At 31.9% G+C, this 17,120-nt stretch overlaps 1 protein-coding gene across 2 annotated transcripts in view; it reads right to left on the bottom strand.

Annotated features, from left to right (window-relative positions):
* LOC111701248 (solute carrier organic anion transporter family member 4A1) overlaps positions 1–15,733 on the bottom strand; it is a 34,129-nt gene extending 18,396 nt beyond the window's left edge. Inside the window, exons 1-16 of one of the 2 annotated variants that reach the window (XM_023472446.1) lie at positions 15,338–15,733; positions 15,068–15,125; positions 14,609–14,707; positions 12,486–12,590; positions 11,752–11,815; positions 11,187–11,270; positions 10,548–10,618; positions 9,833–9,895; positions 9,080–9,362; positions 8,452–8,678; positions 7,833–8,046; positions 7,516–7,619; positions 6,420–6,475; positions 6,015–6,116; positions 5,855–5,913; positions 4,698–5,032 (exon numbers count right to left, since the gene is read on the bottom strand). In XM_023472446.1, the coding sequence (XP_023328214.1) occupies positions 4,698–5,032; positions 5,855–5,913; positions 6,015–6,116; positions 6,420–6,475; positions 7,516–7,619; positions 7,833–8,046; positions 8,452–8,678; positions 9,080–9,362; positions 9,833–9,895; positions 10,548–10,618; positions 11,187–11,270; positions 11,752–11,815; positions 12,486–12,590; positions 14,609–14,707; positions 15,068–15,125; positions 15,338–15,649 (2,236 nt within the window). In that variant the 5' untranslated portion in view covers positions 15,650–15,733. The remainder of the gene's footprint in view (positions 1–4,697; positions 5,033–5,854; positions 5,914–6,014; positions 6,117–6,419; positions 6,476–7,515; positions 7,620–7,832; positions 8,047–8,451; positions 8,679–9,079; positions 9,363–9,832; positions 9,896–10,547; positions 10,619–11,186; positions 11,271–11,751; positions 11,816–12,485; positions 12,591–14,608; positions 14,708–15,067; positions 15,126–15,337) is intronic. The other variant, XM_023472454.1, reaches the window with a different exon arrangement.
* Between the last annotated feature and the right edge of the window lie 1,387 nt (positions 15,734–17,120).

Here is a 17,120-nt window from a genome sequence, read left to right as displayed (position 1 = left end):
TTCTTTTAGGTATATAAGCTTTTAAGACGGGTTTGTGTATACAAATGTGACACAATCTACTGGCACCTGAATAAATTTGAGAAGGTAACAGTGCTAGTTGGATTATCATGTAGAAACCCATCATGCTGGCAATGATGTACCTAGTGGAGGTAAACCGGTCTAAGCATTTCATCAGATAAAACTGGAACAGAATCAGATTAAGAATTTCTTAAGAATTAGAAATACTGAATCTAGTTGTTTATTAATTTGCTTTTAAAGTCAAATCTTTTAAGTATAAGTTCAGTCCTAGAGGGGTTTAAAATTGTTTAAATATATAAAAGAAGAAAAACAGAGATTAATATTTATAATCAACACTGAAAGCTTCGCTCTGTAATTTGATAAGAAATACTTTTATTTTAATACTTATTTTCAACCAATCTTGATATTAATATTTTTGGCTTTTCAAAAAAAAAATCATTGAAATTTAATCTCCACCTTAAAGGGAGTGTTTGCGAAAAATGAAAGGGGGTACAGGCTTAATGCGATAAAAAAGCGCTTTTGATCGCTACTAATCTTACTTCTATCTGCTGCGTCTATAAGGAGAAAATTGTTAAAGACGTCTCATACCAAATAACTTAGCGTTCATACAAATTGAGAAAATTGCAACATACGACTTAGACCGTAAAAAAATCGATTTAATTTTAAACAAACCATTCAGATATTACAACATATAGTCATCGATTATCTTTCGCCACATTTGTATATAGTTTATAAATTGATAAGTTTTCAATCGAGTTTTGCCGATATCTCTTAAAAAGAACAGTTATTTAGTTTTTTTAATTTTATTATCTGATAATAAGTTTTCAATGGACTTGGAAAAAACCCTGTTTCTTTTCAAAGTTAGATCTTCATCTTTCACTAAACATTAAATTTGGCAGAAAGAGTGAAATTAATAATTTTCTTACTTTACAAAAAACTGATTTATGAAAATATCATAAAAAATTGAAATAAAAACATGTTATTTATAAAGTTGAATCTTCATTTTGCAAAATTTTATAGTATTGTACAAAGTGTGGAAAAAGGTTTAATAATTGCAAAACCATTTACAAAACAATAAAAAACAAAAAAGTAATATTAAAATTAGCTTATGAGAAGGAATATTGGTCTTTTCCATATGTGCCAACTAAAAAATAAACAATTTTGCAAGTTTTTAAAATTTTATTTCTCATTATCATATATTGCCAATAACTTTTTAATTCTCCTGTCACTAAATGTAAAATCGAAATAAAAATAGTAAAAACATAAAACTTAATATCTTCGCAACTTTCAAACTTAAATCATTTAATCTTACTGAATTAACAAATTTTTACTATCAAAGGTCAACGGCAATGGGTTACAAAGATATAGGAATTACAAAATCAGAGTTTTTGGCAAAAACTCAATTCTTTTGAATAAACACAAGGTTGAACCAGTATTTCTGATAGAATGTTTAGTTTTAAATATTTATTATAATTATCATTTTCTTATACAATACATATATTTTCAATATCATTTATGTAACAAATACTGTTAAATAGTTTGTCAAATCTTAAACAACTAATTGCACAGGGGTTTAATACAGTGTAACCCACAAATGAAGTGACTATAAAGACGACCTATAGCTCTAATATATTCTTCTGCCTTAAATTATAGTTAATTTATGGCTTATTGAATGATATTAAGTTAGCAGAAAAATAATGAATATACAGTTGTAGGTAATGGTAAATGTACACGCAAATCTGCCCCTTTAGTAAAAGTAAATTCAACCTATATGAAGCATAAAGTCTGACCGCGTCTACCTTGTTGCACCGGCTAGTCCTGTCCATAGAGATATATACAGTACAAACTTGGAATGAAAAGGTTGACCCGGCTCGGAAATTCAAATGTACTACGGCTGCCCGTGTGTAAAGAAATAAAACGTATAAATTTCGGACTGTAGTTTTTTAAGTCTTCTCCATTGTGGGTAACCCTGTACATACATACATACACTGTACACTGTACAGTACTATTAGAATAGTATGTCGTCTTTATAATTCAAGCAGCAGATAGAGTAAAATATAATTCTTAATATATATAGGATTAAGAGACGACATCCGTTAGTGTTACTATAGGCCATTACAAATAATAATTCCATATCACATAAGTTGTAAAAGAATGAATTGTAAACAAAATTATATCGTTTGTGTCGGTAAAAAAATGAGCATTGCATGAAAAAGCATAGATTAATGAGATTATATGTCAAACGTAAAAAAATTGGGTTCTATTAAAATCATTAAAATGTCGTTTAAAAATAGTAATTTACCACTGTAAAACAGTATAATACAAGTGTACTAAAACAGTACTTTGTAACAGCATAAGTGTACTAAAACAGTACTTCACAACTGTAAAAGTGTACTAAACCAGTACTTCACAACTGTATAAGTGTACTAAAACAGTACTTCACACCAGTATAAGTGTACTAAACCAGTACTTCACAACTGTATAAATGTACTAAAACAGTACTTAACAACTGTATAAATGTGCTAAAACAGTACTTCACAACTGTTTAAGGGTACTTTAACAGTACTTCACAACTGTTTACGTGTACTAAAACAGTACTTTACAATTGTATAGAAACAAAAATATATAAAATGACTGTTAAGCAGGATGAAGGAAAAAATAATTTGTACATCTTATTTAACTTATTGCATCAATTCTCATATTCTTCTAGAAAAAAAAGGTTTACAGGCCAAACCTTCTCGTCAACAAAATTAAAGATATGTGGGTCAGTTATACTTAATCAAAAGTTAAGAAACGATAAAAAATATTTTTAATTTTTGGATTCATTTGTTTTATTTCATGGTTGTTTCATGTTTAAATTATATTACGTTATAGGTTTTTCATCAACGGGGGTAATATCTATTTTGGCATCTCTCTGTTTCTTTCTAATTTACACTGAAACGACCGAGCCGATTGGTTTCAAATCTAATTCATCGTAATCATTGTAATTGTTTTAAATCCTCTAGGCTTAGAGTTTGATCTGATTGCTATTTCTCCTCTAGGTTTAGAGTTTGATCTGATTGCTATTACTCCTTTAGGTTTGGAGTTTGATCTGATTGCTATTTCTCCTCTAGGTTTAGAGTTTGATCTGATTGCTATTACTCCTTTTGGTTTGGAATTTGATATGATTGCTATTACTCCTTTAGGTTTGGAGTTTGATATGATTCCTATTACTCCTTTAGGTTTGGAGTTTGATATGATTGCTATTGCTCCAGCACTCATTGCTACTCTAAGTTTGGAGTTTAATATGTTTGCTACTTACTCTTCTAGGTTTGGAAACTAACTTTGTTGTTTTAGTCTTTTAGGGCGAGAGTTAAAACAGACTGCTATAATTACTTCTGTAGCTTTGGATTTCAATTTGAATGCTTGAACGGCTTTTAAGTTTGAAGTTTAACTAAACTGTAAATATTGTTTGATCTTCGGAGTTCACCCAAATTGTTTTTATTCTTTATTAGAGCCTTACTCCTCATTACTAACCCCTGATGTAACAGTATCACAGCTCTGAGTCTGTTTCACGTTGACCTTCACAATTTCAGCCTCCATGAGGTCAAGAACCGAGGACCTGGTGCTTGCGAGGATCCCGAGACCGTAGAAGATGATGGAGATGATCTTGGCGACGAGGACGATCCCTAGCATGGAGAGGGACAACTGGTTGTTGTCGTAGATAACACAAGATTTAGAATCATCTGAAATAACATATTATCAAAAATTGACAAATTCAGTTTTCTCATTACGGGGAAGTTGTCTTTTTAAGTAATCCTTCATTTATAGAATGGCGTGTAAATTTGTTTGAAAAAATGATGGAGCTATTCCCTTTTTTATCTTAAAATTCATTATATTTGACTGCGGTTCTCTATTAAAGTGACTTGCGTTTTTGTGCAGCAGGAGAAAAAGAAGGAAATGTTCAGAAATCAACACTTTTCCTGATGAAAAACGAAAATATCTTCCTCCTGTCAGCTCGAATAAAGGTTGATAGGGTGTCGTTATGAATTAGAGGGGAATATGATATCACGTCTGCAGTATCCTTAAGAAGAAACGTATCTTAAAGAGACTGTAAGTGTGACATATGCCAATGCCCGATTCACAACGGTACCGGTAACGATAAATAATAAATGTAAAAGTGACTTGCGCATTTCTACTGCAGGAAAAAAATGTAGGAATTATCCGAATTGAATACTTAAACCTAGAAAAACGATAACATCATCCACAGAGTTCAGATAAAGGTTTCAAGGATACCGTAAGGCATTGCCATCTTCGCTTTTTAAACTATTCCTATTTTAAGATAAATAATAAGGTAAAATGCATGAAAGGAATGTTCCTTTATTTAAAAATAAGATTCGGTTTGGATCATGATTTAAACCTTGAGAGCTGGTATTATTCTTATTCTACTTTTAAGAATATTCATAAAAAAACATTGATTTGGAACATTATTCTTTTTATAAAAAAATGAATATGACTTTAACATATATAAATAGTACCAATCAACAAACGTAAATCAACAATGTTTCATTTACGGCATAAAAAGGATTTTAAATTTGCGCGATCCAACAAAAATTGCTTTTTACCAAAAAACCAGCTTGTTAAAAGGAATGATGATTTTTTTTTCATGTTATGAACAGTTAATTGAAAAATAAACTCACCACATCCCGACTCCCAAAGCATGCAAGCATTATCCACGACATATCCAAATAGAACAGGTCCAGGAATAGTTCCGATCAATCGGATTATAATAGATTGAACTCCTAGAGCTAGAGATCTCTCATCAGGGTATACAGCTCTAAACAGTAGGATTATAATAGATTGAACTCCTAGAGCTAGAGATCTCTCATCAGGGTATACAGCTCTAAACAGTAGGATTATAATAGATTGAACTCCTAGAGCTAGAGATCTCTCATCAGGGTATACAGCTCTAAACAGTAGGATTATAATAGATTGAACTCCTAGAGCTAGAGATCTCTCATCAGGGTATACAGCTCTAAACAAGGATTGGTTTAACTCCAGGTACAAGGTTAAATTGGTGAGTCTAGCTCCGGCAAGTTTTACGGCAAAGATTTGTCTTCAAGTACAATGATGAATCGAGAAGGTTAGCTCCAAGTATAATGACACGTTTCCATGGAACGGTTTTACCTAATTTAAAAGTATGTTCGAGTTAAAATGTTTTAACGGAGGAAGGTGAAAATGATAATACAGAAAATGATAGTCCAGGGTTACCCACAAAAGATTAGAGACGACTGTTATAGAGAATATATTAAGTCTATTACTTGAATTCATGGTTTCTTGCAGCGGCTAATCTTTTTATTAAATCATTTAATTCACCATTAATAGATTATTATATTTAATGCAGAATTCGTGCTTAATACCTCAATTAGATCGTTCAAAAGTTTTTAAAGTCTCAGCCTTCTCGGGTAACCCTGTACAATTAAATTGTTGGACCAAGTCTGGAGAAGGGCCCGTTAAAGTCTATTACTAAAGGAAAGAGTAGTTGCTGAAAACCTGAAGAAATAAGAAAATATAGATATATGAGGAATATAACAAAGAAATTTAGTTCTTGCGACAATCTCGAAATTTCTAATAATTCTATCTTTGCAACCTGTTGGTGTAAATCGTTTTCAAATTTAAACTTTCTTATCTAACAAAATTCGCAGTGTCAAATGTCAAAGGTTTTAATCACCAGGTTGCAAAGATATTTAAAAATTTGAGTTTGTGGCAAAGATTTAATCCCTTTTCCAAATAGATTGACAATTATGAAGGTTCGACCGAATTAAAAAAATATATATTAAACTGTGTAGAAACTAACCTTAAGGTTGCCACGACTCCAGGCATGCTGGCGAAGAACGTGATAAAAATCATAATAAACTAGAATACCAAGTTTTAATAAAAAAATACTTTAAAAACAATTCTTATTTTCAGACTTTTTCTAAAATGTTTATGAACAAAAATTGATAATTAAAACTTTCCAAGATGACAATTATAGAGACTAGGTAGGAGCACTTGTTCTCACATTTGATTCTGGACACGTGGCCAGAGTTCTGCACGCAAGCACAGTCCGTATAGTTATCCTAAATCCACAAAATTGAAAAAAAATGCTATAATTATCTTTTTGACAAAAACTTCATAGATTTTCTCTTCTTCCAAAATTAATCAATGAATGTTTGAAATGGACTGTCGATTTAAATTTAGAGTCAGAGCCTGAGCAAAAACGTAAAGATATCCTTGCTTTTCTATAGGAAAATTGAGAACTTTTAACTGCAGTTTCTTTACAAAAGTGACAGTAGATTTGCGAATGAAAATTGACAATTCTGAATTTAGAAAGCCACTCTGAAAAAGAGGGAGAGGGGGGTTAAAATTTTCAATCCTCCTGCCTTAGAAGAGAATGTTGTACAGCCCGCCAAACAGGGAGATAAGTACATAACATCATCTATCAAAGTTCAACATAGAAGTATTAATTTCAGAAAATCAAATTTTATAAAAAAAAAACGGTGTAGGTTATTCAAAAATCATCAAATGATCAAATCTTTATTCTTACAATATACCGAGATATGGCTTCTTATATCTTACTCGGAGGTAAACCTCGTTAAAAAATTGTCAAGACGACATTTCAAAAATTCTTTCGATTTTTCCGAAATTCTGGGTTTAACTGTATATGTAATCTTGAATACTAGATTTTTATGTATCCAATGTGAACACTATTAAAGGGAGGACCGGCAATGTATAATGGTTGAACTGAATATGTAGTATTGTGGACAAATTTTTTAGGATTCATTTGGGCCATATAAAACGTTTCTACGACGTATATTTACTTAATTTGAGCGCAAAGTCGACGTTCAAAATCATAAAATTGGGTGGGTACGTTTTCAGAATCCTTTTTTAATTATTAAATAAAGACGACGAAAAAATGTAAACAAAATTCTACACTAAACTAATTAGTTGTTTAGGAACAGGTTGAACAAATAAAAATTAACTCTTATCATCGAAAATAAATAATCTTATTCAATTATTAGTTTCTATAATCTCTCATTATTTAAAAAGATTTTCTGCAGATTTTCTGGAATTTTTATTGAAAAGACGACATTTGAAGAATTTTTAGAAATCTGCGAACATATTCATAGAAAATGAGAAATTCAATAAATATAACGATGAAAACGAAATCTGATTCTAACATTGATTTATTGACGAATTCATTTTGAGAAATAATTTTTACTTTATTTTTCGTAGTCGTTATTTAATAATTTTTAAAATTTAAAAAACCGATTCTGAAGACGTACTCACCCAAATTCATGACTTTGAACGTCAACTTTTCACTCAAACTCAGTAATTATACATTGAGGAAACGTTTTATATGTCTCAAATGAATCCTAAAAAAATTTCATACTCATGGTTCATTGCCGGTCACTTCATTTAAATCTGAACATGTCTTAACCACTTAAATATTTATAAATTTCGAACTATGTTGCCTCCCTGATCCGCAAACAGGATCAAAGTGTGAAATATCACAGGAGCAGTCTAGATTACACTCGGATACTAGGATATCAGGGCTGGCAGTGCGACTAGAGTTAAAGGACCTGACACGGAAGACGACATTTAACCATATCTTATAAAAACTTCATTGCAGAATTCGCTACAATTAACGTTAGACTTTATACAATCCAATGTCGGAATTGTTCATTGTAAGAAATAGTTCAACAAATCTGACCCATAATTCATTCAATCCTATTGTTCCCAAATAAAAATGGGAAACGTATCAAATCCAAAATTTGTGAATGTCGTCTTCCTGCCTTGATGTTAGACTCAACAACTTTTCTTGATTAACTCCGTTGAAGGGCAAGTTGTCGCAGTTGAGCAGGAAGCCGGGAAGGATAGGGATTAAGCAGAGCACCTGGGAGAGGCAGCACATGAAGAGAATCCTGGATCTATTTAACTTTAATCTCTTGATCAACCAACCACCAAAGAAAGTCCCACCACCCCCCGCCGGCACAGCAATCAATCCAACTACAAAATAAAATTACAATCACTCCAATCAACTGCTACGACTTTAAGATCTCATAACTTCTCTAGATTTGATTTTGCATCCCAGTGAGAAAAGCAAAATTGGTCGGTTCCTTTTTGTGAATTTCAATAACTATTCAGGGAAAAGGGGTTTTGTTTGAAAACATGAAGGATTTTAATCTAAACAGAAATTTAATTTTTATTTATTTGGCATGAACATTTAAATATAAAATCTACATTAAGTCCAATGTTTGCATATTTGATTTCCAGATTATTTTTTTCCGAGAAAATTTTCTTTTCTAATATCAATCTCATTAATATTAAACAAGTAATCTTTCTCTTTCTTCTCATAAGTTAAAAAAATCTGCTAAAAATATCAGGAAAATTAGCAAGTAAAAAATGACTTACCAAGCTGAGCAGAGAATCCGTTTGATAAACTAAACTGATGCTCTAGATACTTGGGGAGGAATGCGGATAGACCAGCGATGGTCAACCCGTCCATGGCCTGCCCTATAGTGACGCAGAGGTAGGTTGGGTTGGTGAACAGGTGACCGAGATATCCAGGCAGCTGGGTCAAAGAAAGACGACTTAAAACATCGTTGGACTTCTTCGGTCCATTTCCTTTCACACTCACACTGATAAAAAACGAGTTCTAACATCTTAGGAGAAGGAATTTAAAAAAAATGACTTTCAATGCTTTTTGAAATTTCACTTTAATTCTATTAGATTTTTACAAATTTTCTAAAACTGCAGGCAACTGTTTTTATATGGATTTGGCTTTTGTAATGAGTAAAATGCCACATTGTAACGTACATATAAAAAAATGCTACAAAGTAACGTACATATAAAAATGCTACATTGTAACGTACAATTTAAAAAATGCTACATTGTAACGTACAATTTAAATAAACAACAATCTAGATATAACATTCCAGCTTTTCTACTTACAGTTAATCATCAAAACTTATCATAATAAACCTGGATCCAGACAAAGATAGTACCGATAGTGACCAGGTAAAATAAATCCCATAAATACCTTGGTGGATAACAGAATAGTAAACTAGAACAGATGAAAGCCAGGATAAATGAAACTAGGAACCCGGGCCACCAAGCTCCGACCCACAAACTAGACTCCGGAGTCAGCCCGGAGTCGGAGATCAGATCTGTGTGGAGATTAAGCAGGAACCCTCCGACGACATATCCGAGGGCGGGTCCTATTACGAACCAGGTCTGGAAGATGGCGATGTACAGCGGAGAGGATTTTACTGAGACGTTCTCATCCAGGAAGGTTGTTCCCAGTGTTACAAGGGCAGAGGCACCTTAATAAATATATTATTCTTTAAAAAATCTCAAAGAAGTGGGATCTAGTGTACATATTTAAGAAAAAACTTACAGTGATAACCAGAACACAATGGAATAAGAAGACAACATTAGCAAATATTGTTAAAGCATTAATAGTTTTACTAGACACTTATTAAATCACTAAATGGTTAAATGGGTCTGTTTCCACTGAACAATTGCTGTGTCTCATGTTCTTTGGACTTTCTAAAGTTATAACTTGATTCTAAAAGTCGTCTTCCTATTTCCAGAATTTTGTGGTTATCAATGAATAAAATTATTAGGCGGAATTTAAAGTTTTGTAATGCATAATAATGCGATTGCGAAATGTATTTTTTGTTTTGTTTAAGACTTTAAAGAATAAAGAGAGTCATAAAATTATCTTTTTTCTGGAGAGGGGGGGGGGGAGAATTGCGGCCATTTCCCAAATTAGATTGCTGCTAGCTATAACCTGCTCCGTGAAGAAGTTGACCCAGAATAAAAACAAGTCTATATAAATTCAACCCATTCAAACCTGAACAAGAAAATTATATTTTATCTTTTTCTTAGATCTGAAATATTTAAAAAAAAAGATTATCAGTTTTATTTAAGAAAATGAAAAAAATTTGTTATTATTGACTTCGGATAAATTAAATTCTTCATTTAACAAATTTAAATGTGATTTAAATTTTCGAAAAGACTTCTTATACATTTCGAATGAATTGCCATCGCTTTTCTTATCCGAGCATTTAAACTCCGTAAACCTTGATCTGAAAAACAATCATGGGAGAATAGAAAGCAAGTGAATCTTGTAAAGGAACTGAGTCTTTGCCACAAACTCCTATTTAAAATTCCTATATCGTTGCAATCTGATGGTGGAAACCTTTGATATTTCAAATTTGTGTTATTTTATGGAACAGAATTTATAGTTTGAAATATCTAAGGTCTACGACATTGGAATCCAAAGATATGGGGATTAGAAAATCAGAGTTTGTGGCAAAGACCTTTGTAAAGAAAAGTTGAGAAAGAAAGCAACCACAATTACAGATTACAGAAGTAAATTACTGATGAAAAGTAATGCTACAGACTTACAAAGTGTCTGTATACTCAAATTTGTATTTCAAAAATAGAAAAAATTGAATTTCTTTTAAAAAAGACAAAATCAAAAATACTAAAATATAATTTACCGTCCTGCTGGCATGTGTCCTCCTCCTCATCTCCTGCTGGGCACAGCTGTACCTGTTCCTCCCCTCCCAACCTTAGATTATATTTAGAAATTACGAGCGATCTTCGCAATACGTTTTACAGATGTAAATTGGATTAATTTTCTCAGCTTTACTTGAGTTACATTTGTACCTGGAGTAAGGAGGAGTTGTAAAGTGATGAGATATATATATAAGGATGTTGGCCCGGGGTTACAGAATACTACGGGTTCTAATAATACGGCACCCGGGTACGCTTACATTCAGGGTTAAAAAAAGTACATGCCTTAAGCGGAGTAACCAGGCTACCCCAGGCGTGCTAATGGGTTGGATTACCTGGGGCCAGGAACAACCCCAGCGATCTTCTTTAAATAAAATAAATAAATATATATATGTATCTGGAGTAAGGGGGAGTAGTAAAGTCAGGTACATATATATATATATTATATATATGTACCTGGAGTAGGGGGGGAGTAGTAAAGTGAGGTATATATATATTATATATATATATGTGTACCTGGAGTAAGGGGGAGTAGTAAAGTGAGGTATATATATATATGTGTACCTGGAGTAAGGAGGAGTAGTAAAGTGAGGTATATATATATTATATATATATATGTGTACCTGGAGTAAGGGGGAGTAGTAAAGTGAGGTATACTCCAGATGAGACTACCAATTCCCATGACTAGCAGACCTGTTGCTATCCATCTAGATAGTTTTGCAATTTTAACAACAACAGTTTTCAGTTTTGCTATATATTTTACAATTTAAGGAAGGAGCCATTTAGAAAATGAAAGTTAATTACAATTGGCCGATATAAATTAAATAATTATAACAGTAACTTATTTTAAATCAGTGATTAACAGAATGCTACAGTGAACCCCAAACAAACTCGGAGTGGAAGACGATATTTAAGTATTCTTATGAGCATGTGATGTATGTTATATAAAGGAAATAGTTTTATCAGGTGCTTGTCCCCCAACTTATTAAGTTCAATGGTTCTTTGGACTATCTAAAGGCATAACATGAGTATAAATGTCGTCTTCATATTCCACAGTTGAACAGGTCTCACTGAAAAATACTGTTTCTACTCATATTTCTTATGAATAAATATAAAAAAGTACATTTACTTTAATAGATAATTGAACAGTTTTTGTCCTAACTCCAAAATTTATAGTTATTTACTCACCTTGGTTTGCTAGACCCTGATTTACCCCCGAGATAAGAAACAGGAACCATAACCAGCAAAGATCCTGCAAAAATATGCAATTTTTCAAATTAAAACAAATACTGTGGTAGGCGATTATATAAATACAATGAAGACGACTGTTTTATTAAAGTTTTGATTAATAACAGCTTTTTTAGAATAACAAGTTTACAAGTAATCAAAGAGAAGCATTTTTTAATTGACAACTTTTCCTGACTTCTATGTATCTATGCTGTTTAACAGCTTGATATAAATCAAACTTTAAATCAAAAGTCGTCTTCATTGTATTGATATATGCAACGACGACTTATCTAATCAAGTATTCTCTCTATCATGGTATGTACTGTAGTACTAATTTTTATCAAAACTTTTGTTATCAGAAGAATAAAAGGGAAAATTAGTTTCAAACTTGAAGAACTCCAAAATATACTTTTATGTCTGATACAGCAATTACATATTAGTGTACGTGTAATTAATTGTTCTTACGTAACATAACGAATAAAGTGGATTTGATTAATAAGGTGAGAAAGAAAAAGAGAAATAAGAAATTAATGAAATTTGTAGAACCTTGGAAAATTTTGTTGCATACTGGATAGTTCTTTGATTTTGTTGGATTAAAAAAAAACAATACAATTCGTCATTCTACAAAACATTGGATCGGTTAGGCAAGATCAGTTAGGCACCTCGGAATTTAGGGGAAATATTGAAATATATACCTATATCGTATGATGACGCTATAAGCCCTGTTTGTGTACTCTGTAACCCGAATCTTCTCTCTATACTTGTAATGACGACATTTACCAAACCATTGATTACAAAACCTGAAAAAAGGAAATAATTATAACATTTCGCGGATTATAAGAAATTCTCAAAAAACTGAGCCCAATAGAAAAGAATCAAATTGTAATCTATCTGTATATTTTGCTTGTCTGTCTGTTTGTTTCTATCCAATAAGCGTCCAACCATCTGAACCGATCTGGTCCCAATTTTGTGTGGGACCTAACATGACCACAGGAAAGGTTTACTGATGCTCGGAATTACAAAAAAGATGTCTCCACAAATTTAGAAAATTCACGTAAACAAGAATGCAAATCCGCAAAATTTTTATTATTAATTTTCATCGCAAAGACTGACCGATTGCGCAACAATTAAAAGTTGAAAAAGAAGTACTAAAAATGAAGCTTCTGGAAGAGTCAAAACCACATGGTCTCTTACCCCCCTGCTCGATGATGTTTAAAAAAATATCATCAGAAAATTATGAAGATTTTGTTACTTCATATTTATTTTCAAATACGTCCCTTAGAATAGCAACACGGAGATGCAACAGATTTTTTAATTGCATGAAAACTAGTTATCAATATTAAGTTAAGTTATTAATACAGGCTTACATTGCAATATTTTAGAACGTTTACATAAATGTTCTACAAAACAGAGTTTTAGATGTATCTAAATGAGCCTTGGAAATGTCTCAACATACATAGAGGTCAAGATCAAAAAAATAATTCATTATATTTATTTATCATTTTTTTCTGAGCACAACTGTTTATAATCTTTAAAAATGATCTAATTCTGGTCTTTCTTAAAAGGAATGAACATGAAAAAAATAATGTTACAAATAAGGTGTAAATCCTTCGGATCTTTGTAAAATGTTAGTTAAGAATCAAATGAAATATTTTGATGTCCCATTGGACCATGCATGGAAAGTTCCGGTTTTACAAGAACTTTTAAATACAAGAACGAATAATTTATATGTTGAAGGATTCAATGATTACGTAATAACTGAAATGATAAATATGTTATATAATGAGTAGTGATCAATGTTGTCTATTTGTGCATAATTTTGCATATTTTTCTCTTTTCTTTTGGAAACCTGTATTTTCAAAAATTTATTTAAACAAATTTAAACTACACCATTTATATATGTATTTATATCTTTGTGTGTGAATAAATCTTTATAATAATAATGATAATAATAACATCATGCCTGAGTATGTATCTGAGAAATATAAGCAGTGTCTAAAAACCGAATGGTAATTTAGTCATGTATATAGAGCATTATTTGGTAACACTTCCTTTAAACCTGCTTTTAGCCAGGGCAGTCTATTACCCCAGACGTACTGTATGACCCCCTTTATTCTGTTGCAACAACAACGGTATATGGGGGAGGGGGTATTTACACAACGCTAAAAAACTATATATGTTCCCTAGTTAATAGTTACATAAATAGTAGGGTTTAGATCCGACTAACAGTCATTCTAAGGAACTGATTACTCTTCTCTAACGCTAATTTTCCTGTCCTTAAATCTTTACAACCTGATGTGGCAGATCAATTTGATAACTTAGACTAGATCAAATAGTTTGAAATATAAAATATTTACACCATTACGTTGCAAAGATACAGGGATTTTTAAAAATAAGAATTTCAAGCGAATGTAAGCTCCTTAATTTAAAAATCTGCCAAAATTTGGTTAAAATCAGACTTTCTTCAAATTAAAAAAGAGAAATTAGAAAGAAATTCAGTATTTTTTTCTTTAATAAATAATAATAATTTAATAAAAGCTGGTCCACACTCCACCATCATGATCATGATAGAGGTCAAGGGAGGGGCGGCAAAATCAGGTTATCCCCCACCTTATTTGCGCCACTAATACCCTCACACCCCCCCCCAAAAAAAAAAAAAAATCTAACCTATCACTTGATGGTTTTAGTAATTCAATTTTATCAAAACTTCATACAGACAATGTTGAAAATTTTAAAAAATATTTCGAGTTGTATTTTTAACTATGCACACTTTATATAACACTGTACTGTACAGTGTACAGTCTCATAGTCTACACACCTTGAATGAAAGCTGCAAAACTGAGAAGCACCAGAAACCATTTGGGATTTCTAAACACATTCAAACCTGGCAAACTACAGCAGGGGGGTCCACAGTTCTCTGAAACATTAAAAATATTCTTTGGATTTTGTAAAGTTATTCCTCTAATAATTTGGCAGAATGAATGTAAGGGAAATGACTGAATAATTTCTGACAGTCATCTCTGAAGTCTTATTCTTTTTTAAAAACCCTGCACTTTTTGTCTTCAATGTAATATCATGTAATATCATGTAATATCATGTAATATCATGCAATATCATGTAATATCATTTAATATCATGTAATATCAAGTAATATCATATAATATCATAGAATATCATGAAATATCATGTAATATCATGTAATATCATGTAATATAATGTCGACCGTCCTACAATTTGCACAACGCGCTTTTTAGAATAAATTTTAAATAAGTTTTACCTAGTTCACTGTCTTCTGATAAATTTTCAGGACTAACTTGACTTCTTAGTTGGATGTTCTACAGCAATTATTCAACTTTTATCCAACTATTAATAATAAAATGTGAAAAATTTTATTTTATGTTTAGAAAAATACTTTTTTTGGGGGGAATCACTCAATTTTTCAAATGTTTTTAATGTTTTATCCAGCTTTAAAAAAGCACAAATAGCAAAAATTTAAACATCATTGATTTTTATTAGAGAATAAGAATAATTAAAGTCGAAAGCAATCCTGTACATGGTTATCATCCTGGTTGTCCGGGTTGGATAGTTTAAGGCTACAACCTTCTCCGGATCCTGCTCTAGAGGTACCTGGAGAACTAGACTGATCCTGCTCCAGTCTAGAACCATCTCCAGATCCTACTCTAGAGGAACCTGTAGAACTTAACTGATCCTGTTCCAGTCTAGAACCATCTCCGAATCCTACTCTAGAGGTACCTGGAGAACTAGACTGAACCTCCTCCTCCTTGTCCGCTCTTTTCCGAGCATTGTTTTCGGTTGCAAACCCAGGGTTGGAAAACCCTGTTGTCACTTTTTCTGACATTTTTTCTCACAATTTTGTCAAGTAGTCTCGTCCATTAAAGTTGACTCTTTCAGCCATATTTCGTTTCTGAAATAAATAATTTTAAAGTATAAATTATTAGTAACATTAATTAGTAATTTATAAGATAGCTGAATGTTGTGTAAAAATGTTAAAATAATTATAGTCTTTGCAGGGGCGGCTTTTGATATTTTCCAGAGGGGGGGGGGAATAATAAGTATTGCACGCGAAGCGCGCCGAAATTTTNTGGGACTATATCCACTATACATTAATGGGACTATATCCACTATACATTAATGGGACTATATCCACTATATAAAGATTTCTATTTTTATGGGACGATCCCCTTTCTCCCCCATAAGCCGCCTCTGACTGTCTACGTTCGTGGTTTAAACTTTGTTTTGTAATTTTTAATTGTTAGAACTGATTTATTCTAAAACTGTGAGGGCACATATCTAAAATTTAATCAATTACAAATTACAAAGTTTTGGCAAAATTTCATGATTAAAAGAGTGAATGAAGGCGACCCAACCATAGTGTTCACATTTACCGTTTTTCTCTCAATGATTCATCATACAATGGATCTCAGACAAAAATTTTTGTATCAGCAAATTATCTATGATTTCTGATGTAGGTGCTAGATGTTTATTATTGAGTCAGTGTTAAACAAACATTTCGGATTCTGTACCAGCACAAGAACAAAACAAAAAACACTGATTGTTATTTTTTTAATCTATTTAAATTTTTAGGATCAGATTGTCGATATTTTTTCATTCAAACAAATTGAACTGAGTTTTTAACAATTTATTTTGCTTATTCTACAGGGTGTCCCACGAAACATGACAGTTGGTGAATAGTTTTAAATGTCTTCTTCCATAATCATTAATAAGAAATATAAAATGGCAGTCATTTTATAGTAAAATTGATTTCAAAGTAAAACATATTTGAGTAAAAGATTTTGTTAACAAAATAAACTGCAAAAAGTCTTTAATATCTAATACAGTATGTAGAAGAAGACATTAAAAACTATTCGCCAACTGTCATGTTTCGCGGGACACACTGTGTGTAATTATTGTAATGTTTGAATAAAAAATTCAATTAAAAGAAAGATCAATTGAACTTTGTTTTGTTTTAAATATAATGATATAATTCAAAAACAGGTGACTGAATTTAAGCAAACTTATCTGTAATTTTACAGAAGAAATGTTTATTTGCGGTACCAAGGTTGGTGTCGGTACCTGCTCATCCAACCTAGAGAAAACTGACCTATGCGTTTTCTAGTCTAAAATTGTATCCCATACTTCAACAGGGTTAGGTTGGGTGGAGTTGGTTGGAGATAGATGGAGTTTTTATGGGGAGCAAATAAAAATGCAAAAACACGCGGAGAGTTGAAACTACTCGATATTTTGTTTTAAACTACTCGATAATCAGGTACAATTCCCTTGAGGTTGGATTCATCTTGGTCAGTTTCCGT

This window comes from Eurytemora carolleeae, unplaced genomic scaffold (assembly GCF_000591075.1).
Source record: "Eurytemora carolleeae unplaced genomic scaffold, Eaff_2.0 scaffold26, whole genome shotgun sequence".
Classification (NCBI taxonomy): Eukaryota; Metazoa; Arthropoda; class Copepoda; order Calanoida; family Temoridae; genus Eurytemora; species Eurytemora carolleeae.
This window is presented reverse-complemented; position numbering and strand designations above follow the sequence as displayed.